General features: G+C 40.7%; 1 protein-coding gene across 2 annotated transcripts in view; it reads left to right on the plus strand.

Annotated features, from left to right (window-relative positions):
• Positions 1-23,218, plus strand: part of CLIC4 (chloride intracellular channel 4) — a 68,243-nt gene that overhangs the window by 21,060 nt on the left and 23,965 nt on the right. For both annotated transcript variants that reach the window (XM_019547632.1, XM_019547631.1), the window contains exon 2: positions 17,752-17,861. In XM_019547632.1, the coding sequence (XP_019403177.1) occupies positions 17,752-17,861 (110 nt within the window). The remainder of the gene's footprint in view (positions 1-17,751; positions 17,862-23,218) is intronic.

Raw genomic sequence — 23,218 nt, forward strand, 5'->3', positions numbered from 1 at the left:
AACAGCAGGTGTGGACACAAAGGAGTCCCTTGGACATTAAGATGACCAAAGAGGATGACCCGGAAGCGTTCTTAGAGGTATTTGAGAGGGCGGCAGTAGCGGCTGGGTTGGAGAAGGGTAGGTGGGCAGGACGATTAGGAGTCCTCTTGATTGGACAGGCCCAGCTAGATGCCCAGGATTACGACAAAGTAAAAGAAGAAATATTACAAAGACTTAACATAACACCAGAGAGGCACTGCCAAGCATTTAGAGGCAGAAAGAGAAAGGAAGAAAGGGTACCTCGACTTTTGTGGCAGAATTTGACAGACCTCTTAAATAAGTGGCTTAAACCTGAAACCGCTACCAAAGAAGACGTATGTGACCAAATACTGTTAGAACAGTGTATAACCAACTTGGAGGAGGACGCCCAGAGATGGGTAAGGTGCCAGTGCCCTAAGTCTTCCCATGAAGCCCTGCAACTGGCAGAAGACTTCGACATGGCTCAAGGAGAGACCCATCGGGATCGAGGCATGAGAGGAGTGAGCTATATGTGGGAGGCAGACTGAAAAGGCGAGAGAAGGGGCAGAGAAACCCAGAAAGGAAGCCCAGCCAGGCCGATCTGTTTTAATTGCGGTAGGCAGGGCCATATAGCTTGAGTGTTCCTGAAGCCCACGGGTGACTCGGAGGTCAAGAGAAGTCAAAGTAGAACACACTGACCTTTGAGCAGGATCTAGAGAAGGACATGAAATGGAGATGATGGTTTTAGCATAGGGGACAGCTTAGTAGGGAAAGTACAACCCTTACCCCAGGTGACTGTGTGGGTGGAAGGCCGGCTGGTACAAGCCATAGCCGATACTGGATGTGCTCAGTCCATTGTCCGACTACTGCTGATATCATGGAAACACGCCAGGGTATGCTGGTGTGAAGATGGTTTGCCTCCACAAGCGAAAAGCCTATTATGAAAGACGGTTATTACGCTTACAGGTGAAGGGGGTTAGTAGAAGGATCCCAGTGGGGTTAGAGGAAGAAATTTTATACCCCATGATGTTGGGTCGGGACTGGTTGGAAATTTATGAAATAATAGCCTCACTCTGCAGCCCCGAGGACACTAAAGAGGGACTGGTAGGGGCCGACGTAGGAAGAGACAAGGAATTGGATGTAGAAAGGTTTGCCAGTAGCGGTCAATTCTGAGAAGCCCAGGAGAACGATGAGGAACTTCGGGCACTGCAGGAGGCCGACCAGGGGAAACCAGACTGACAGGTAACCCACCCCAATCAAAGTAAGCCAGTGCCACGGTGTGAGGTGCGTAACGGGTTGATGTAGGATTAGGAGGGGTAAAGCCGAAGGGGAGGAGGTCACCCAGTTAGTTATACCCAGACCCTATAGAGTACAACTCCTGCATTTAGCTCATTGGAACCCCTCCCCCCAGTGTTGATGGGAAAGGAAATTCCGTGTTATCTGCAGCTGGGCCTTCTCTGTAATGTGGGTCTTTTGAGTGTTTTGTCCAAGAATTTCAGGGACAGGAAATAGCTCCTAGCAAATAAGTGTATAGGAAACGAATGTGCAAGGCCAGCATAAATGGAACAGAGATGGATTAGTAAAAAGATCGGATCTTACTGGGACCAACTTGGGGTGTTGCTTAGCTAGTGGAGAATGAAGGAGCTTTCTGATGAAATGCAGCTCTGTCTATTTGTCAGAGCCTGAACAGAACATGAACTTCCAATTCTTTAGCCTTTAGCTAAACAATAACTTGAGTGTTTTTAAAAGCAAATGACTTTTGTACTTGGTAAGGTTGCATGTTTGTCTAAAAAGTTTAAATTTTGGCAAAGGGAACAGTGAAAGACTTGAATTTTGTCAGCATTTCTTAATTGATTGGTTTCTGAGTGGAATTTGTTCAGCTGTCAGTAGTTGCAATATATATTATTAGATAAGGGTTTTTCCCTATTTTGACCTGCAACTGAGTAGATCTTTACTTTGAGGCTGTTCTTTTTCCTACGTTGCCCAGGTTTGGGAACACTTGAGCAATGTGAGGTGTTTCCCTCATTTTAAGTGTATTGTTTTCTTAGTGTTTTTGGCTGCTGGACTAGAAGAGGGGGGACTGAACTTTTTCCCAAATTTTTAAATGAAATAAATTTTAGTTTGAAACCGCTCTAGATTGTCCTTCCTGCTATAAATGACAGCCCACAGGAAACCAACATGAATCTGTATTTGTAATCAGAGCTTAATTTATCTTTGAAAGTGGAAGAGTAGGGAAAGTGTTCAGCAGGGCTATCTCTAGGTCTTTAGTCTTTATTACATGGTCTCTTGAGTGTCCAGATGCTTCAACTGGTTTTAGAAAACTTCCTGATTTTTAATTTCCGTACTTTTAACTGTGACTTTAGATAAAAGATTTAGTAAAACAAAGTTTTCTATGTTTCCTCCTTGAAAGAATAAGTGTAAAGATTCTTAAAACTTGTTTTGAGTATCTTAACAATTCAAGTACAGTTTGCTGTTGTGGCAGAGTCTGATTTCAGGGTTTCTGCTGTATTTTGTTTATTCTAAAATTGAAGACATAATAAACCAAACTCCCCATTAATTATGTGTGTCTTTGTGTACATTTTTTTTTTAAAGAGAGCAAACTTTTTGTTGCAATGGCTCAGAACTTGCAGAGGAAAGGAAATGGCTGGTTTCTACTTTATCCATATTAGGTATAAACTAAATATAGGAGAGTAATCCAGGAGTGAAGTCATATCTGTGTAGTTTCCATGAGAAGGGCTAATAAGATCAGTCGGTGCTACTGGATCAGCTTCAGATTTTTTTTCTTTTCTTCTTTTTTGGCTCTGTTTAAAGCATTACCAGTCTGGCTACAGCCTGTTCACTCTGAGGCTTTTAATACAGAAACTGTTTAAAAAATGGAGTTGGTTTGACTATAAAGAAAATATGAGAGCGTATTTTTGTAATCTTTGAGAACTAGAGAACCTCTTCTTAGTAAGACAAACTATTGTAATTTCAGTGAGCTGGGGAAGTGGGCTTGAAGAATAGTAACCCCTTTAAATGAGAAATGGGTTTGCTTTAATGGCATATAGGATGCACGCAGAAAATGGTGATCTAAGTTCTTCTAATACATACCATCCTGAAGAGTCAGGTTCAAATCTGCTTGTGTGCCAGGTCATATAATCCAGGATGCCATCTCTTCCTTCTCTTTGCCCTCCTTATGCCCACACGTGGACAGATTGAAACACTCTGAAGCAACATGTGAAGTATCAAAGCTCTTATAATTTAGATCAGAGGTTCTCAAACTGGTCTGCACACCACCACTGGTCCGCAAGCCCCATTCAGGTGGTTTGCAGAAAGGTTGTGGAACAAACGAGAATGTTTGTACCTGTTAAGTAAGACTACTGCTTTTAAAATATGAGTTGTGTGGTTCAATTTTTAGAACCAAAAAAAAGTGGTCTGCTGAGACCCTCAGCAATTTTCAAGTGGTCTGTGGAAAAGAAAAAAAGTTTGAGAACCACTGATCTAGATATAATTTAGTTAAGAAACATTCAAAGCAGAGGCCTGGGCTGCTTGTAGATGTTAAAAACCAAAAAAAACCCGTGGTGCTTTACTTTTAACTTGGTATACTCCCCATGCTGAGCCCAGTGCATGCCCAGAAGAGACGGCTTGGTTTTTGGTCCTGGCTTGCCCAACAGCTGTATAGATCGGGCACTTCAGTGGTGCTTTTTGGGTGGTTTTATCTAATAAGCACTTGAATCAGCTTTAGCTAAACGCACCAAGATGCCCTGCTGAAGTGCCTGATCTATACGGATACTGCAGAGCCAAGTTGAAGTAATGCGCTGCTGCTTCCAGTAAAGCAATTTTATTTATATATTTTTCTCTCCCTCCCCACAGTTGAAGATTTATGTAATTCCACAGGTGTGGATCATACTTTAGAGACAAAGGTTGCTTTCAGACGATATATAGATATATCTGTATCTGTATATCATCTGCAAGCAGCCTTTGTCTCTAAAGTATGATCCACACCTGTGGAATTAGATAAATCTTTAACTGCTGAGAGTTGAAACTTTAGGTTTCAGAAGCCCAGGGCAGGGTTTTTGATGCCTTCTAGTACAAAATTTTGTGTTGAGGCCTAGGGAGTAGGTTATTTGTGCTGTAGCCAAGGCACATGCTGTACTGGGCTGACAAACTTAAGGGAGGAAAACAGCTCTCACTTAAAATAAGTGCTCCAAGCTTGTATGCTAAGTATGCAGCCTTGGCTCCAAGCATGCTGTATAAACAAGCTTGCTAAAATGTGGTTAACTTTGTACTTTCAGAGACTCCCACTAGAATATCGTAATGTTTTATGTGCAGCTATTTATACAATGGATTTGAGTCACACAGCCTAGTTCTTTTGTAACAGATCAAGATTACTGTGTCAAAGATTGTTCTATCAGTAAGAGCTGCAGGCCTGCTGAGGACCAGTAGTGTGTGGTGTGGCAGTTTCTCATGCCATTACTTAATAGATGTTATACCAAGGTAGGAATATTCACATTTTTATTCATATGTCTAGGTTCTTTTTTTCCCCTTCCACTAAATGACTGTGACCTGTACATCATGTAGATTTTGACCTGAGCCCCTTGCCCAGTTCTCCGTAAGGATCAATATGGTAGTAATTCCTTTTTAGTAGCATCGCCTTGAGCCATTTTTTTTTTCTTGAATTCTGAAATGAACATCCTCTTAATTGTGCCTTTTCTTTATTTGTTATGGGCAGAACAGAACCCTGAGACTCTAGAAGTAGCTTATCAGCTATCACTGTGTAATGTTGTGATGGTTTGTTGAAGAGGTTGGTGGAATGGAAAGATGATAACTAACCACACTGCCTTGAGCAATACTGTAAACTGAGGAAGAGGGAAAGGTCCATTTCTTTTGAAGTTACAGACCAGAAAAACAACCCATAAGGATGTGGACCAGTTAATTAGACCAGATTGTCAGTTCATTTTGCTTCCTAGTAAGTCACTTGTTTGCTTTGACCAGATGTCAACCAATAACTTGCTGGAGAGGTTCATAGTATTTTATTGTAGGTCCTTTGTGCCTTTCAGTCCCAGAGACTTCTGTTTCACTTTCACTGAACACAAAAATCTGTTGGCACCTGATTTATTAATCTGGTTATCTTCTGGTATTTTCTGTGACATTGGGATATAAGCATTGTCTATATTTTATTCCCATTCTTGTTTTGCTTTAGTAAGCTCTGCATATTTAAGAGACTTAACCAAAATTGGCTTAGAAAACTTTTGCTATATCAGACAATTTATACAGTACTCATTTTGAAATGAAATTTCAAGTGCCTGTTATCTGTTTAAACTTAAGTTGGTAAGGAATCTACATAGTTAACTTCATATACCACCTCTTAAATTAACAGGGCCCAGAAAAGGGAGGGGTGTGTGTGGATTAAATTCATAGCTTTAGTTGCATACCTTTTCTGGAGTTACAGGAGGAAGAAGAAATAAGTGACGGGAAAGCACTGGTTGGAAACTTCTGAAAAAACTGTATTTCTAACTTACTTGAAAATATCTTACAATGGTAAATGCTTCTTGGGTAGAGTTCTTGCTTCTAGTTATTAATCTTGTGCTTTGTTTCATAAAATATTGCAGTATTGGAACATTCACTTTTTGAATTTTTAAACCAGTTTGTGGTAGTAACTGGAAATAGTGTCAGTTTAACAAACTAGGCAGTTTAACTGGACTAGATTGCACTGCTTTTAATAGAAAATGGGGCTATTGAAGAAACAGCATGACATGGTGGCACTGCCCTTCCTGTGTAGGCAATAGTCTATAATATACTTGGGGTGTGCCTGCCCAAGAAAAGAAATGTGATGGCAGAGGTAGATTTAAAGAACTAACTATTTAGAGCTGTCACATGGTAAGTGTTTGTTTGGGTTTTTTTTAAATCCAGTATTAAACGCTGAACTTTATATTTGGTACCTTACTCTGACAGTATTCTAAAAATATAGAGGATAAATATGTTGCATATTTAACTTTTTCATGAAAATTTGCAACAGTTTCATGTTTATGTCAATCATATTCCAGAAGGAGGTGTTTCAAAATGTGCCCATCCCCAAAGACCTCTTCAAATCACATTTCTCTTGGTGTCCAGCTCTTTCAAGAAGCTGTGATATGGTAAAGGAAGAGTCCAAAGCTCAGGTTTCGTGGGACCCCCATTTGTGAATCAGTTGAATTCTTGCCCTATGTTGGTTTGCTTAGAATTGCTCTCCAAGAACTGAAGTAAAGCTCTTTGCCTAAATGTGAGAAAAGTCCATTAAATATTTTAGATAAGCCCAAATCAGTTTTGGGCTGTTGGTTTCTTGGTTGCTGCTTAATTTCAGCTGGTTTGAGTAACAAATTGTCTGAGAGAGATTTTATGAGTCTACCAACTGTGAACTCATTCTCTGAAAGAAGAGAGCCTGGGTTCTAGGCAGTTTGCAGTGCATGTGATCTGTGGACTAAGATTGGAAGAATGAGGTTTGCATAATGAACGTGACAGAAACTGTGGGAAGTGTCCCGAATCAGAACAAGGAAACTTAAATGAGATAAGCAGATACCAGATGTTTTTGTTTCTCCCAAGCCTTGATAACTAGTGTAGAGATAATATTGCCACACTCTTCAGAAGAGATTTTCCAAGGAAAATCTTTGCATTTAATTTCCAGCTGTATCTCTGGACTGTGCTTGCCTTTTGGACAGACTTTCTTCTCAGCTATGCTTCTCATTTTGAAATGTTTGTGGTGGCTGGTGCTGCTTCACGGGTAGCTTCAGACTCCTCTCTTGTACGCCTGGCTAGAAAAACTGTCTTGGACAGTGGGCAGTTTCCTCCTTTCCAGTCTGTTCAGAGCTGTGCAGTAAAAAGAGTGAAATTAAAGACACTGCTGCACTGTGTATTTTGCTGTGATTCAGGTAGGTCCCTACATGTGTCACAACCCAGACCAAAAGTCTGCAGGAGGTCTCTCTAAATTTCCCATCCATCAGAGTTAATTTCTCCAGTTAAGATGTGTTATGAAGTTGTGCAGGTCCTCAGTGACACCCTATATTGTACAGGCAACCCCCACTTTGCTGTTTTGCTTAGCACTGTTTCTCTATAACACTTATTTTACATTCATACCTGATCCCAGTTAGCCCTCAGCAAGTTTCATTATAATGCTTATGGTTGCCATCTCAGTTCGTCAAAAACTTTTGGTTTTGCTTAACACTATTTCCAACTAATGCTCAGTTTTTTTGGGAACCAATTAAGAGCTCTAAGCAGGGGTTGCCTGTATATTGAAATAAGCTAAATAGATATCTTGCTGTCATAATATTCAATCCCAAGAAGCACCTTTCCTGTTGTAAAGCATCAAAGTCCAGTTATTTGGAGTGCTGATAATCTTAGGTCTATGAAGTCATGTATCCTACTTTGAGACGTGTTAGACATATACATGGCTGTCAATGGAAGATATGATGCACCTAGTTTTGAATACTGATTTTCAGAGGATGGTCCTGCTTTCCAACTTGAGGTGCATTTCTGAAAATCTTCTTGTAATGGGTCTGCAGACTTTAAGCAAGATGAACTGGAAAATTCTTGTGTGCCTACCTGACCATTTCTTTTCTGTTACTTGATGCAGATCACAGATGGAGCCAGTCTTGCAAACAGATAGTTCTCTAGACTAGAGATGGAAATTGATGCTCAAAGTTTTTGTTTTCTGTTATGGCTTCACCTTCCATGCTCTGGGGTAATAGCGAGAGATTTTTCCACTCAAAGCATAGGTAATAAAAATGTCTGAAGTTTAGAAATAAATTATCCTGGCTGTGGAAACTGCTTCAAGGAATGGTATATTGCTTTGCTTTTAGTGATATGACAGGTCTGGGGCTGGCACTAAATTTTAAAACTGGCTTATTTACTTAGATGCAAACCTTCTTAACTGAAAGTTTCCTTTTTCAGAAAAGCACAGACAAGTTGGTGTTTTGTTTTTCTTTTCAGTTCTTTATAATTTAAAAAAGCTTCACCGTTGAGGCAGTCTGCTGTTCAGTTATATTAAAAAGACTTGCTAAAAAAACCAAACAAACAAAAAACCAACCCCCCCACCTTCAATTCAAGGAACTGACTTGATGCATTACTTCAAGATGTCTGCAATAGCAATAATAGCCTGAGAAGCTAAGGTCCAGAAGCATTTGTTTAAGATTGTAAACTGATTCTACGTCTGGGGCACTTGTAGATGTGATGCCTGTCACCATGTACATGTCACAAAAATTTCCTTTGTGTGGCTTAATAGCATCACACACTACACATGCGTGAGGTTTCAAATCAGTTTGCAGTGTTGCAAACTAAACCACATCCCTATGTAGTTTAGTTTGCAACATTGCCTCCAGCACGCCCAGCTGCCCTCCTGCTGCCTCCCTGCGCTGCCTCAGGGGCAACCTAGCCCATCCTGGGCACTCCCAGGTGATGGGGACAGTGCTTGGGTGCTGGAACCCCCAGCAGGCTCGGACAGGAGTGGGATCTGGCTGAGTGCTGCCTCCGAGCTGGGTCAGCACCTGGCCTGTTAGCAGCCTACCCGGGCGGCTCTGGGGGGCACTGCCACTGCAGAGGGAAAGACCAGGGCCTGCCGGCAGCTGGTGCCCTGGCTGCAGACAGGCTCTGTCAGAGTGGGGGGGAAGGGATTGGGTTCCTTGCTTTTAGCGATGGAAGCCCCTCAATTGAAATGGTGGGTTTCAGTTAAAAATCAACTGTTTTAATTTAGGGGGCATAGCATAAAACCGTGAGGACTACACCCTTGTCACTTGTACAAGTGCCCCAGATTTTAGTTCTGGCTATTCTGAGGTCACGTGTCAGCACTAAGTAGCACACAACAACTCTTGGAAAAACTGTTATAAATAGCTTTTCTGTGGGGGACTGATTTGAAATAGATGTTGGAGGAGACATGAATGTAACGTTTTGAGGGTTATCGCAGTAAAGATTGATGCACATTTACTGGAATCCAGTGAGCTTGCTCAAAAATACCTGCATTACAGTTTTGCTCAGTAGCAACTGGTCTGGCAAATGAAAGTGTAGTTTGGGAATTAATGACTTCCCTGTAGCTGGCTTCTCTAGCAATCCCACTTCATATCCTTTTTCAAACAAGGAGCAGAACTCTTGAGTTTGAGGGAAGGGAGTGAAAACATGGCCACTACAGAGACTGCCTATGTTCTGCTTAATAGTCTCAAGAATTCAATTGCATGTTACTCATCAAATTCTTGTTCTCATACCAGTACCTGCTCTCATCAGTGTTGTGAGTGTTCTGGTTACAAGTTCAGTAACCAATATGGATTTAAAGCATCTGCAGCAGTTGCTCTAAAATGAGTTGCTGACTTAGCACTTTTTGTGGACTAAGCTTCTTTGTTCAAGCTGTTGTCTTTTCCTGCATGTTATGGTGGAGAATTCTTTCAGGCTGTCTGCAGTATCGGCCTCATTTGTCACTGACTTCCCACTCTTACCCTTTAAAGGTCCCACTAAGTCTCTGCCTGGCTGTTTGAATGTGGAGAAGGGTGATTTTTAGACCAGAGCAGAATGAGTCACTTAAGGGTGTTTTCTGTCCGTAAGATGGAAGAAAAGCAAACCAGTTGAAATTCTCTTTGCTTTCATATGGCAGCTTTTAGTCTGACATCGAAACAGAGCAGTTATTATCATCAGAGTTTGGAATCCAAAAACATTCTGACAGTAGGACTGTCAATGGCAAGCGAGCAACAGCCTTGGATGTTGTTTCCAGATCACATTTTCCCCTTCAGAACTGTGAAATTAGAATTCTTGGATGACTGTTCACTAATACTTTAGACTTAACTTTTTGTCTTGAAGGGTCCTGAAGTGGCTTGCAAATTTAAATACTATACTGTCTTTAAAGGCCATGCATGGACACAGGTTTTTTTTTGTACCTTATCTGAAAAAAACCTATACAGTAAACTGCCTGGAATTCTGTTTATCCATCTGGCAAGATAAAGGTCTGAGTTGACTCTGAGGATTTGAATCCATAATGCTTGACTGCTTACAAGTGCTGGTGCGCAGAATTCCAAGCCATTTTGTCATACCCTTTCATGTCGGAGGGGTTTTAAATAGTTGAATACTTTACTCTTTAATTGCTTTGTGAATCGCCTCATTAATCCAGCTAAAACTGTTTCTTCTTGCCATTTAATCTTATGTGGACCAGTGATTTATTTTATAACTTTTTTGAGTCAGTTTATTGTTTATGAAGTGCAAGGCTGGTACCTGACTTTTGCAGGTCCAAAATATATATTATCTTGCTTTCTTCATACAACTGCCTCAGCATTGCAGCCATTTATTAGATGTTTGGCATTCAAGACAGAGTCCAGTAGTTGTCCTGTGGACAAGGATCTGTTCGTTTCCTCCTAACCTGTTTAACTTTGGTGAACTTCCATTTCTGGAGCAGAAACCTCTGGAGTACTCCAATCCATTCAGATTTCTTATTTCTGGGGAAAGGATTTTTCAACATCAACACTTTCAAAATAAGCTGCTCTGAGAGAGAGAGTTTACTACCTTGAGGTTTTTTCCTTTTATTGAAATCTCACTTTCTCTGCTCCTTGGCATATCAAATCTAGGAAAATTTTCCCTTCCTAGTCACTGGTGAATAAGGAAATGATCCGGCCCACAAGGTCTTCCCACATGCTGCCCTCTGTTTCAATTTTGTTTTCGCAGGCAGAGACTGGGACATATTCAGTCTCCCATTACATGCCCTTTAACCTTGCTCTTGTTGTTTCTCCTGTCACTCGATCCAGTTCGGGAGGCATTTCAGTGCATTTTTGGTGCTGCCTTGTTATTTGAAACTGTTCCACCTTTAGCCTAGAATGACCATATCCCTGGAACTCAATTATATTTTCCTTGCTTCAGACTTTCTCTCTGGAAGATTTCTGAATGCATATCAGGTATTGTTATCTCTTACCCCAGTCCCCACTTTTCCTTCTCTTCCCTTCCCCCCCCCCCAAGCTGAAGCAATCAAGGCATCTTAATGCCTAGTCCGTGTAAGAACTCTCAGAGAGAGATTCTGGGAAATAAGTCTTTCACGTGTTAATTGGGATATATTAGGATATTGTTTTTAATGGATATTTTTGGATCTGTTCATAAATACAACTTCCCAAATGCGATTTAAACTTACTTGATGAATAGAGGTTATGTATATAAGCTCAGGCTCCTGAATTATGCAACATTTCATAATTGAAGACTGCTATTTGGCTCTTCCTAAGTTTGAACATTGTAACAGGAGTACACAGCTACTTGGATAGTACTGTTCTGAGGAAGAATGGTCTTCTTTGAGCATACAGCTTTTGCAGGGTGGCACCTACATATCTAGCTGGCTTTTTCAGCCAAATCTAGCCTTTCAGTTAAAGGGGGATCTCAGATGTTCAGGCACCTCACCTTCTCATTTGGGCTAAACCCTTCAGCAGTAGCTAGTAACTTCAGAAATGAAGCCATAGGCAGTGATAGTGCCTGACCTTTAATGACTGATATTTTTGCCTAGCTGCTGTACTTATTCATCTATTACCTTTCTTGGATAATTCTTTCATTTTCATTCTTTTTTTTTTACTTTTTCCCTTCTCCTCCTCCTCCTCCCCCCCCCAGCAGGGTGGGGTAACTCAGATCTGTACACAGCAAAAAGCATACATGCAAGAATGAAGCTCTCCTGAATTGTGAAAAATTATAATTGTAAGAAACAAATGGTTTTCCGCTATTAATACAAGTCCTTTAATGGTGTCTGTCATCAATTAAAAATAATATCCCTGAATCTTCAGGGTTTCTGTTTTTTGTAACTATTTTTTTTTTTTTTTTTGAGGCAGTTCTCAGCAAAACTTGTTTTTTGGGAAATAAGTTACGGAGCTGAGTGAATAAATGCTCAGTTCTGTGCTAAATGCCTCCAAGCAGATCACCGTTACGGGAGTGAGTCAGGACTTTAATATTTTCCTTCTTCCTGTGAAATGAATTGCTGCTTTTTGACCCACTGAAGATGTCATAGAAAATATTCCAGCATGGTCTCATGTACTAGTTAATGCACAATTTCATGGCTGCTTAAGCAGGCTAGTACATGTCTCTACATTTCATGGGATTTGCATGGCCCACTTCAGCAAATGCTGACTTTTTGTACTGAAGTGCCTCTTCCCCACTCGTATATGTTTTAGCAGTGCTTCCAGGCTATATAGCCTGGAAGCACTGCTAAAACATATATGAGCTTAATTTTGCAAATTACATTTTAAATGCCAATTGTGATGCTTTAATGAGGAGGTGGATAGACCTACAGTGCTGGGAGTAGAATTGCTTTTTGATTTCTGGTTGTGCTGCTGACTTGTGGTTTAACCTGGGGCACTCTACTACTTTGCTTTGGATTAGGTATATATCCACTTTACGAATTGCTATCTGTGAATTTGAGTCTGAATTGTTACGTGATGTCTGTAGATAAAGTGCTGTAAGAGTCCAAAGTGAAGCAGTGTTGGGGGGGGGGGAAGCACAGTAAATATATCAACACAACACCTAATTCTACTAGAGAAAATCACTACGTAACACATACCTGAAATTAGTCAAACACCACATCTTCTTGCAGCACACCATCTTATTACTTGGTAATTTATCCTCAGAGCAGATGGGCAGTTGTAATGCAAGTTTGATTTGATGATTTACTCTTTCAAACATTTTTCAGCGTGAAACTCTTCGACTGACAAATTACTTGTTGTTTTGCAACTTAAGGTTAAAAAAAAAAGTGTTTCTCTCAGTTCTTCAAGATCCCACTGCCACTGATTTCTCTTGTGTGCTTTTGGTAACATCTCAAAGATCATAGCCCCAAAAATGTATCCAATTCCTGTGCTTATAAAATGGGCCCCTCATGCAAATAGTTACATAGCAGAATTCTTCTCCTCGAGAGCCCTGAAGCCAGAAGTTTCTTGGCATTCTAGTTGCATTCTTTTTCCAGTATGTGCTCAGAATAACTTGTCCCATTTTATACTTCAAACTGTCCCAAGATGTTGTTTGGACAAAAGTATGTGTTCAGTTCATAGCTACTTAATTGCAGATTTTAAAAAAAAGATCTACATTTTATTTAAACCATAGGACATTTGGTAGGCTTGTAGTAACTTCTCATTTCTGATTCAGATCATCAAGTCTGTCTTGTCTATGATAATTGAAAGCAGAAGCTGTTCATTATATTTTGTGTTCGTTTTGTAAGCTTGGGGTGGGCTTATGATGGGGGAATGACTGCAGCAGCTGATATTTGAATCCAGAAGTATCTGACCTTCTCTGTTCTTTCTGCTGGGTTAAGTATTATGCACTAGGACACACTATAGCACTAAAAAGCCCAGGCTGCATGTTATCTTGCATTTACTTCTAACATTATGAGTTCAGATGTGAAATACTTAATGGGTTTCTTTAGAAGTGACCTTAGTTAAAGTAACTGTTACTTTGATAGTTTTTAAGATCTATTTCAGGGCTATGAATTTGGACCGCAGTTGGTCTCCAAGCAGACCTGTTTCAGTGGTAATATTATTAAATAGAAATATTTCTTTCTTCCTGTGATGGTATCTCTGTGTTGCAGTTCACTGAATCTTTCACTATCTACATAAATTTCTATAGCTGAATTATAGCTCAACTGATGGAAGACCATGGTCTTCCATCGAACACGGTGCACTGCTTTAGAACAATTCCATTTTAACAACTGATAAATTCCAGAGGTTGTCAGATATGAAATATTTTGCATCTGCAAGCCATTAACATTAAAATTCTTTTCCGCACCATTGAGCCATCATTTGGAATGAAGGGTCACTGCCTCTTTCCATCAGACTGACAGACATCAGAAGCTTGGAAACTAAAGGTTTCTTGGCACTTTCTTCTGTGCTGTAATTTCTTACTCAAGTTGACACTTCCAAAGCTTACTATTTTTATCTAAAAATGAAACACTAAATCTCTTTTACAGTAAAAGCTTCCAGTTCGCGATTTTCTTAGTTTTCAAACCATGTCATTAAAGCTTTGATTGAGAAGCCAAATTCCTGCTTTTTTCATTTGATGGGAAGGCATTTTAGTTTTCTCAGCACACCTGTGAAATAGTATTAATCTCATGAAGGTATGGTGCAGAAGTGATGTGACCTCATCCAGCAGTCCAGTTGACTGGATAAAAATGTTGAGGACATCTTATTCGGTTCCCTCTTCCTGTTGCTATATTTGTGCAGGGAGACTAGTATTTGTATGCTGCCAACAAATGACCATGCTGACTTATGGTAGTGTTAAGGTGATGTTGCCATGAAGGTCCAGGAAATATGAGAAGCAAGAATGCTTGCAGATGGTATCTATTATTGGACGAGCTGATGGTTGGGATGGACAGAAACAAGCTTTCAGGTATCACAGTACCCTTCCTCAGGCCTCTGGGAGGGAAGCAGACATGGCAAAGTTAAGTAGCAGATGGAATAAAAGATCATTCAGGAAGGTTGACCCCATGTGAAATGGAGAAGTTAGCGAATGTCGGGTAGATTATAATCGACCGCGGAGTCATTGTCTGTGTTAAGTCCCTGGTACTTAGTGTCCAGTAGGCGGCTGAATTTCTTTCCCTGTGGTTGTCTTATAAAGGTGCTGGGCAGATTTCTTCAGAGCAGATGAATTCTGAGGTCAAACGGGGAGTGATTTCTATGTGAAAAAATGTTCTCAATTTGTGTCCAGTGTGTTTGTTGGTTTTTTGGTGATCATTCACTCTGGTGCAGTTTTTTTGTCTGATTTCACCCATATAATTGCCATAAGTATATCTGATATACCGGATAGAGATTCCTATTTTATTATCCATTAGAAGTTGTTTTTTCCATCCTCAAATGCAGTCCCGTAATTTGTCAGGTATCCAGGCTGTAGCCATATTGGTCTAGAGGCAAAAGGAATCAAAATTCGTGGAAGAGGTGATGGCTTTTATTAGATCAACAAGATATTTGCAAACAAGTTTATTTATTTGCAAGCTTTTGGGCACACTCACCCTTCATCGGGCATAGGAGAGAGCAGAGATAGTAAAAATTCTCCTAGGTGGAAATTAAAATTCTTATTTCACAGGAGAGCTGAAGGTTTGTTAAAGTCTCCTGTTTGGAATAGTTTATTTTGTCCAGATTAGTCACAGAGAAAGGATGAAAAGTCCTTTTACCATGAAGTTGCCTGATGGCAAACAGGATGTAGAGGCATATTTTCTTCAGGTTATGATGTTTCATATTTCACAGAAGAGTGGAAGGATGGAGAACTACTCTGGGCAGGAATTTCTTGTAATGAGTTATCTGTGTGTGTCTGCTCTTTGTGATGTAAAATTATGAACTTTACATTTCAAAAGAAGGAAGCATTTTACCACCTGATGTCCTAACTACCAAGCTCTTGCCATTGTTAGAGTGAATTTGCATCTCTCAGAGCACAGATGATCCCCTTGGCAGGTTGGATCCAGCCTGCTGGCTGTATTTTGTCCACTCCTGATTTACAGCATGGCATATATTTTAATGCAACTTTGAAAACCTCCTAGGCATATGGTAATATTTGTTACCTGGAGAGAGTTGTATGCATTAGAAAAAGAAAGACGTGCCTTTCTGAAACCACTATAGAGTGAATAGTAAGTGCTGATTCCAGGTGTGCTTAGTATTATGCTTGTTTGCTTGTGCCAGTAATAGCTTCTATAAATGGGCGTCATGATTTCTCTCACTTATCCTAATGGAGGGCGGCTTATGCATGCATGCATGCATGCAGTTTATTACATTTATATGTTTACAGTTAAGAATTTTTCAATCTTTAGTACTGTAAAGTTTTAAGAAATGTACTTATCTAAAAGGTAGTGGGATTTGGTGACCAGAGACGTGTAACTTGGGAAGTACTTTCTCAGTCAGTGTAACAATTACATTAGAGTTTTTCTGAACTGCTGATCCAGAGTTCTTACTTCCTGATATTGAATGTTTCTATTTCGGTCTGAGGTTCAAACACCTAAATAGATTCCTAATTCCAGCTGTGTTTATCTTTCCCCGAGAACATCTCTGTACAGGTCACTAAATGTTTAATGCTACTGAAGCTATACATTTATTGTTGAAATAAAGCAATTGAGATGCACTTTGTCATTACATGCCAGGGAGTAGCTTATTTTGATCATTCAGTGGATCTCTGTTTGAGGTCAAAAACACTTAATACAGACTATCCCCATGCAAATTGCTTTCTGTTAAGTCTGAGTGGGAGTGGGAGAAATGGGGTAGAATTTAACTACATTAACCATCTATTTGCTTCCAAAGATTAGTATAGACTTTCTTGGTTGGGATGTTGCCATTAGAAGATCTATACTTGTAATTGGTTGGTGTTTAAAGCTTAAAAGGCTCTTGAATCAGCTGTTTGAAACATGAAGTACTTTGTATATGCATCAGAAGTTAAATTTAAAAGTCTCAGAGTTGTTGAAGAAAATCAGGAACAAATGAGTTGGCATCATAAGCAAGCAAGTTCTCAGTCTAATTCACATCTATAAAAATGCCAGTCCGGCCTTTGTAATAGAGAATCATTGTAGACGGGTCACATTGAATGACCACTAAAGACCATCTTGACCACAAGCAAAATAAAATCAGGAGTCATTGGTGTTTTCCCAGTGCAGGTGTGTTGTCTGTACCTGTCCTTAGTTCTCCCTAGCAGTAGAGATCTTATTAATTGCTGTGAGCATGACAAAGCCTTTATTTGGGTAGGAGGAGGATTATTAGATTTACATCCTCAGCGTTTTCCACTGAAAATATCTCAGCTTTGCTTGTAGGGGGAAAGGCAGACTGACTGACAGACAGTTGGCTTTCTTTTAAATCCTCTTGGGCCATGGGAGAGTAGGTGCTTGCATGATGCATATTGTTGTTGAAAGGGTTGATGGACTTGCACTGAGGTTCTGACTTCTTGTTGGTTCTGTTCCTCGCCTGTGATTTCTAGGAGCCAAAGGGATTCATTCCTAATGGCTCATGAACTATATGTCATCTTTGCTATGATAAGCCGTTGGGCTTCTGTATGCACTGAACCTGGTAAGGTAGATGAGCAGTTTAGGACAGGTTTTGGTGGTGATAGGAGACCTGCCCTTTGTCCCCATAGTTCATATACTGCTCATCTTTAAAACCAAACATACTGGGGGAGGGTTTTTTTTTCCGAGATAGAGATATGTAGACAGTACTAAACAGTTTTCAGGTATTAAACGATTTAAAATAACACCTAACAATTTAATGATTTGTATTGTACATCCAGACCCCAAACCATTTAGCCAATCTGGATCTTCAATCTCTAACTAATTCAAAGGGTAGTAGAATTAGAAAACTGCTTCTTGCCACAAAGGATTAAAGAAGAAACTGAAAAAGCAAATGCTTAAATACCAAATAGAAATTTTTCTAACAATACTTCTAATGTGTTTTTCAGACTCCATGTTGAAAAGGATGTTGTCCTTTAACAGTTCTGGAAACTTGAATCGAAAACATGCTGGGGGCTCTTCCTACCTTTTAGGCATTGTGTGGCAATATCCTGAGAAGATCTCCTCCAGGTGCCTGCACAGGACTGTGTGACAACCAAAGAACTGTTCCTAGAGAATACTTCTCAGCTTGTATACTGATCCTAATGGTTGCTAGGCTAGGGCTTTGGGAGCTGTTAACGCTATGAGAAGACCTGTAGGATGCAGGTCCAGTTACTAAAACTCGTACGTTGCTACTGAGATTTGGGGGGGTTTTGTAAGGAGTTTTCAGGAATGGTGAGAATGGAATGGATGGTGCACCTGCTATCTTTTTAATAGTAACAACCTGTTTTTTCTTTTCACAGGCTGGGAGTGATGGTGAGAGCATAGGGAACTGTCCTTTTTCACAGAGACTCTTCATGATTCTGTGGCTCAAGGGAGTGGTGTTTAGTGTCACAACAGTTGACTTGAAGAGGTAAGAAATAGTCTTTCTTGAGTATGGACACATAACATCTAGACTGATTTTAAGTGTAGTTTAAACCAGAAGCAGACAGACAGTGAAGTTCATTATACCAGTTTAAAGCTGTCGAACAGTTCAAAGGCATACTTGGAATATGGGGTTTGGGGGGAGGAGGTCTGTTGCACATCTGGATCTCTGACTAGTTGTAGGTTTATGGCTTAAAATTACACTTAGTACAGCTTGAACCCACCATGACTTGCTTCCAACAAAAATTGCTGTGGCACAGGAAAACTGAGGTGACCTAACAGAGCATTTATGGTAGAACAAATTTCTTTGTGCTAATTGATGCTTGCTTATTTGGTGCCAAAAGATTCAGTGATGAGGTAAGATAACCAGTGACAGACAGATTGACCATTCAGCCAGAAATCCTTAAGGACCTAGCTGGAAAGTGATCTTTGGCTCATAAGTCAGTGTCATCCCTTTTGGGATTTGTCTTGACAATGATACTTGATGCATGTAACTGCAAAATCGGCTGGTTTTGAGTTCTTACAAGCATTTACATTGCTGAAAGCCAGCTTTAATGTCCAGTGATAGCTTCAGAATTCTAATTAATGGGAAAGACATGTTAGTGAACCAACTATATGAGTGGCATAAGTTACTGGGTAGCTAACCAATAATCCAGATAGCTTTTGTTTAGAGTAACTGAAGGCACACTATGAATGAACTTAATTCAGCTTCCTTTTAATAACTATTTTGTAACTTATTTGCTTATTTGAGGTATAGATTCTCAATGCCACAATTACTGTTGGTATTTTCTTAATGCTAGACTAGCTTTAGAAAAACTCAGTGCTATGCACACAGAATTAGATGTTCATTGCTTTCTTAACACTTTCCTGTGTTGAATGCAGAACTGTATCTGTATATCTAAACTGTCACATGAAATGAAAAATATGTCTGAAAAAGTCTCAGAAAAGTCCTCCCATCCTCCCTTCCCCCTACCAGCGGAGCAAGTAACTTGAATGCTTTACATGTCTAGGGCATTGTTCTCTTAACACGCCTGGCTATAAAGCAACTGATCAGAGTGAAATGAATATGGGATAGGAACGTTAGAATTGAGTAATGCATCTGTGAGTTAAGGTACTTGCTTGTTACGGGTCATTTGTTGAATAGTCTGTAATTTGAATACAAAAATGAGGTATTATGTCATATTACTCAATTTATATCTTCTGCACTTACGAGGGGTAAAAGCAGTTGGAGCTGACCATTGTTACTATAACTTGTAAACTTCCTTCGTGACCAAAACTGACTTGGGAGTTGGCAGCCCCTGTTGTACAACAGAAGTAGTTACTTGCTAAAAGTAACTGTCTTCAGATTAAATGCAGGCCCTCATCCATAATGTTTCATAAAATAAAAATCTGTTGTCTATATTCTGTTTGTTTATAGATCACACTGCTAGCCTCGTAAAATACTTCATTCAAAGGTGAATTGTAATACAAGATAGTAAGTGTGTTGCACATTTGCTAAAGATGCATGAAAATCTCCAGTTCAGAAAAAGAATTGACTTTAAAATGGCGTTTTCCCCTTGAATTTGTGGGTTAAAAATGCACTCCTACTATGTAGCTCTGTAGTTTTAGATGCAGTCTTTTACAAGTGAGAACTGCTTTGTATTTCATTTACAGTCTTGGGACTGCAGAAAAATTCTGCCAAATGGGGATTTGCTGGATGACTGCTGTAGAGCATCTGGTCTGTGGGCAAATTATTTCAGTGGCTATTGAGTAATTGCAATTTATGGAACAACTCTTGCAGCTCACCTTTTCGCATTTCTGAAAGGAGCATGGTAACCCTGTCACATAATAAAAAGAAGCTAAAAATGGCATTTCAGAAGCTTTCCCAGTAAGAGTGAATGAGTAGAGAAATACTATAGAATATATGCTGCCCTCTTATGAGGTTCTAGATATTAGGTGTTTCAGCCAGTACCTGATTCTAGATGGAGAAACCCATACTGTAGAGATTGAAATGACCAGCACAATGGGCATGCACAGCTAGAAACAAACCCAGGAATCATGACTTCCAGGATCCTGCCTCCGTCTGTGAAGCAACGAACCATTAAAATAAGCAACTGTCTGTATTTGCATGGAGTGCAAAGAAACTTTTTCCACAAGAGTAAACTGGTTTGAAAGCACATGCTGATCAGTTTGGCATTATTGTATTGATGCAATTCCAAGGTGAACCCCCTCCCCCCAATAATTAGAATCTAGACATGGGAGATTTATAAATTTTATTTTCAAAACCTATAATTTAATTATTGGGGGTTTGTCTTAAATTTTGCATCCTGACTACCACAACCACGACCACTGCAGTCCTTGACAATGCTGGACACACCTGCCAAGTCTGTTGTGGTGGGCTGAGGGAGTAGAGAAGGGGCATTGGGTAGGGGAGCACATCAATGCCCCCACAGCGAGGGAGGGATTGGGGCTGAGACAAGCTGCGCAGCTGGGGTTGGGGGGGTGGTATGGGACTCAGGGAGGGGGGCTCTTGCCACTGCATGCTGCCAGTCCAGGAGGTGCTCTTCTGGTGGTTTCTCCGGTGGCCCTCACCACTGGTCCAGGAGGGCATGGGAGTGGATGTGTGCTCCCAGATTTGTGCGGGGTGGGCTGGGCTAGGCTGTACTGCAGGAGGCTAGCCCCAGCTGCCTGCTGCTGGGCTGCACTTCATGCAGTGCGTGGAGCCAAGTCTGCACTCTGGGCTGTGGTTGGGGCTAGCCGGCTGGAGTGCAGCCCTGGCTCCACCCACCCCACGGAGTCAGCCTGGCAGCAGGCAGCTGGGGCTAACTTCCTGGAGCACAGCCCTGATGCTGCTTGCCCCACAGCGTGCAGCCTGGCAGCGGGGGCTTGCTGCCCAGAGCACAGCCCTGGCTCCACCTACCCTGTGGAGCACAGCCTGGTGGCTGGGGCTAGCCTTCTGAAAAGCAGCCCAGCCCAGCCCACCCTGCGCAGGTCCAGGGGCACACGCCTGCTCCCATGCTGTCCCAGACTAGCAGCGAGAGCCACCAGAGGAGCCACCAGAAGAGCAGCTCTTGGACCAGTGGAGCACAGCGGTGGGAGCCCTCGTCCCCGAGTACCTTGCCTCCCCCACCCCCGGTCCTGGCTGGGCAGCTTGTCCCAGCCCCAATCCTTCCCTTGCTGTGGAGGTATTGATCTGCCCCCACCACAACAGACTTATTAGCTGGAAGCAGCTGTGTCCAGTGTCATAAAGTTGAACCCCTGTCGGAACCTGGAAATGGTCACAATTTACAAAGGTCATAAGTGCCATTTGTCGTAACTCGAACCGTCCCAAGTCAAGGACTGCCTGTATGGAAGATCACCCCATCCCCCTCCCTCTTCTCAGTTTCTCCTCTTTGCTGCAAGCCTTCTGAATCTCTCCAAATTGATTTGGAGGCTTCCAAGTTGATTCGGACCTTTTAATGGGTCTCCCAATTCGATTCAGAGATTCGGCCACTGAATCAGGCCGAATCGCCTCCGAATCGAATTGACTACTGGAGCTTTGCACAGCCCTAGAGTTTGTCCCTTGTGGAACCTTCAGGCCAAGAGGCCTTCAGTGTGGACAGGGATCTGAGTATGGGTTTTTTGACTCCTAGTGATTGCATGCTTCTAAAACCAAATGTAGTTTCTGGAAAAGATTACAGGAAAAAAACTAATAGAAGCATTATGTATTTTGAAGCACCAGAAGAATAGGTCACTTCCACCAGTAGACATGGGAAATATAATTTCAGTAGACACCTTTTGTATTTCCAGTGACATTTCTGTGCTCCCTTTGTCTGGGTATTGATGGAAAATAGCTGGTAAATATGACCTTTCTTAATTTGGTTGTGGGCCATTTATGGAGGTGGGGGAAAGAACTTGAAGTCCCCCTTTATACTCTGGCCTTGATTTAGAGTGAAAAATGGAAAACAGATTCAGAATTGAGAAATAGCTTTTTAGTAGAGCACATCGATTTATTGCTTTTGATGATATAAAAGAATGCACCTCCTGTTACCCAAAGCAGTTACATCCTGGAGAAGTGGTTTATCAAATTTGACTTAAAAATATTCAGAATAAGTTCATAGAAAAAAACATTTTGCTCTTATCTTATTGAGGCGTGTGTTTGGATTACCCCATTCCAAGCTGGGATGCTGAAGGGCCCAGAAAACAGCAGATTGCTCCAATTTTACTGGAGCCCTATTTACATGGAAAATTCTACCAACTTGCCACTGCCTGTGCTGCCATTTCTCCACATCCCTAACAGTATATTAGAAGTGACTTTCAAGAATACAGTACTCAAAACTATCACTCCAGTTTTTCACAGCAAGGGGACAGACAAGTTAGGTGCTAAAGTGTTTTTTGAATGAATACATCTTGCTAACCAAGAAACAATGGGTATAGTTGCAAACTGTGCTCCTGATTGGCCATATAGTTCATTTTCTGCACAACAATATGCCTCTTTGAAATGGTCAGTCAGTATTTGGCCTAGAAAGTGAAAGATCTGCTGGAGCTCTGATCAATTCTGTATTTGTCTTGCTAGGTCATGGTCTGGTACAAAAGTTCACAAACAAGTTATTTGGGACACACAGGAAAAACTGAATCTCACTTGATTTACTTCGTATGACTTGTATTTTCCTTTCTATACTTATGACAAATATAATACTCTGCTAACAAAAGAATATTTTGTAGTTTTCTAGTCTGCTGTCAGTAACTAGGGGCACCAGTGAAAATATGAACACAGACTAAATTAAATGGGACATACCATCCTTTCAGAAAGACTGGGCATTTCTTGCTTTTTGCATACTCTGAGACAGAGGCCCCATTCTTTTTCCGTCCTGCACTGAAACTGTTACTGAAATTTGACTTGTTCTAATGACTTGGTACAGGGCTGCTGTGCGTAAACCATTTGTTAGGCTTGTAACAACATTTAAGGCAGCTCATGTTCAGTATCAGTTTGTGATTCTGTTTGGAAATGTCTTAGAAACTTAAAGCTGTGCTTCCTTTGCTTAATCTTTAGGATTTTTTTTTTTTTTTATCACAGTATTTTAAAAACAATCAAGAACTGCCTGTAGATATAAAACTTCCAAGGTATTTTCTTGTTAGTGCTCCTTGAAGGTTCTTAATTGTTGGTGTAGTGTTTGTATGAATTTGTTAATTCACTTTTGCATATGCCCCTCTCCTTTTCTGTAGTATTTACTCTGTGTGTGTGTGTGTGTGTGTGTGTGTGTGTGTGTGTGTGTGTGTAATAAAACACTCTTAACAATTAAAACCTATTAATATATATTAAAAATACATATAATGGTAATCTTGCTCACTCGTGCACACACACACTTTGAATTTTATACTCTGACT

Source organism: Crocodylus porosus, unplaced genomic scaffold, assembly GCF_001723895.1.
Source record: "Crocodylus porosus isolate Cpor-Errol unplaced genomic scaffold, CroPor_comp1, whole genome shotgun sequence".
Lineage (NCBI taxonomy): Eukaryota > Metazoa > Chordata > Crocodylia > Crocodylidae > Crocodylus > Crocodylus porosus.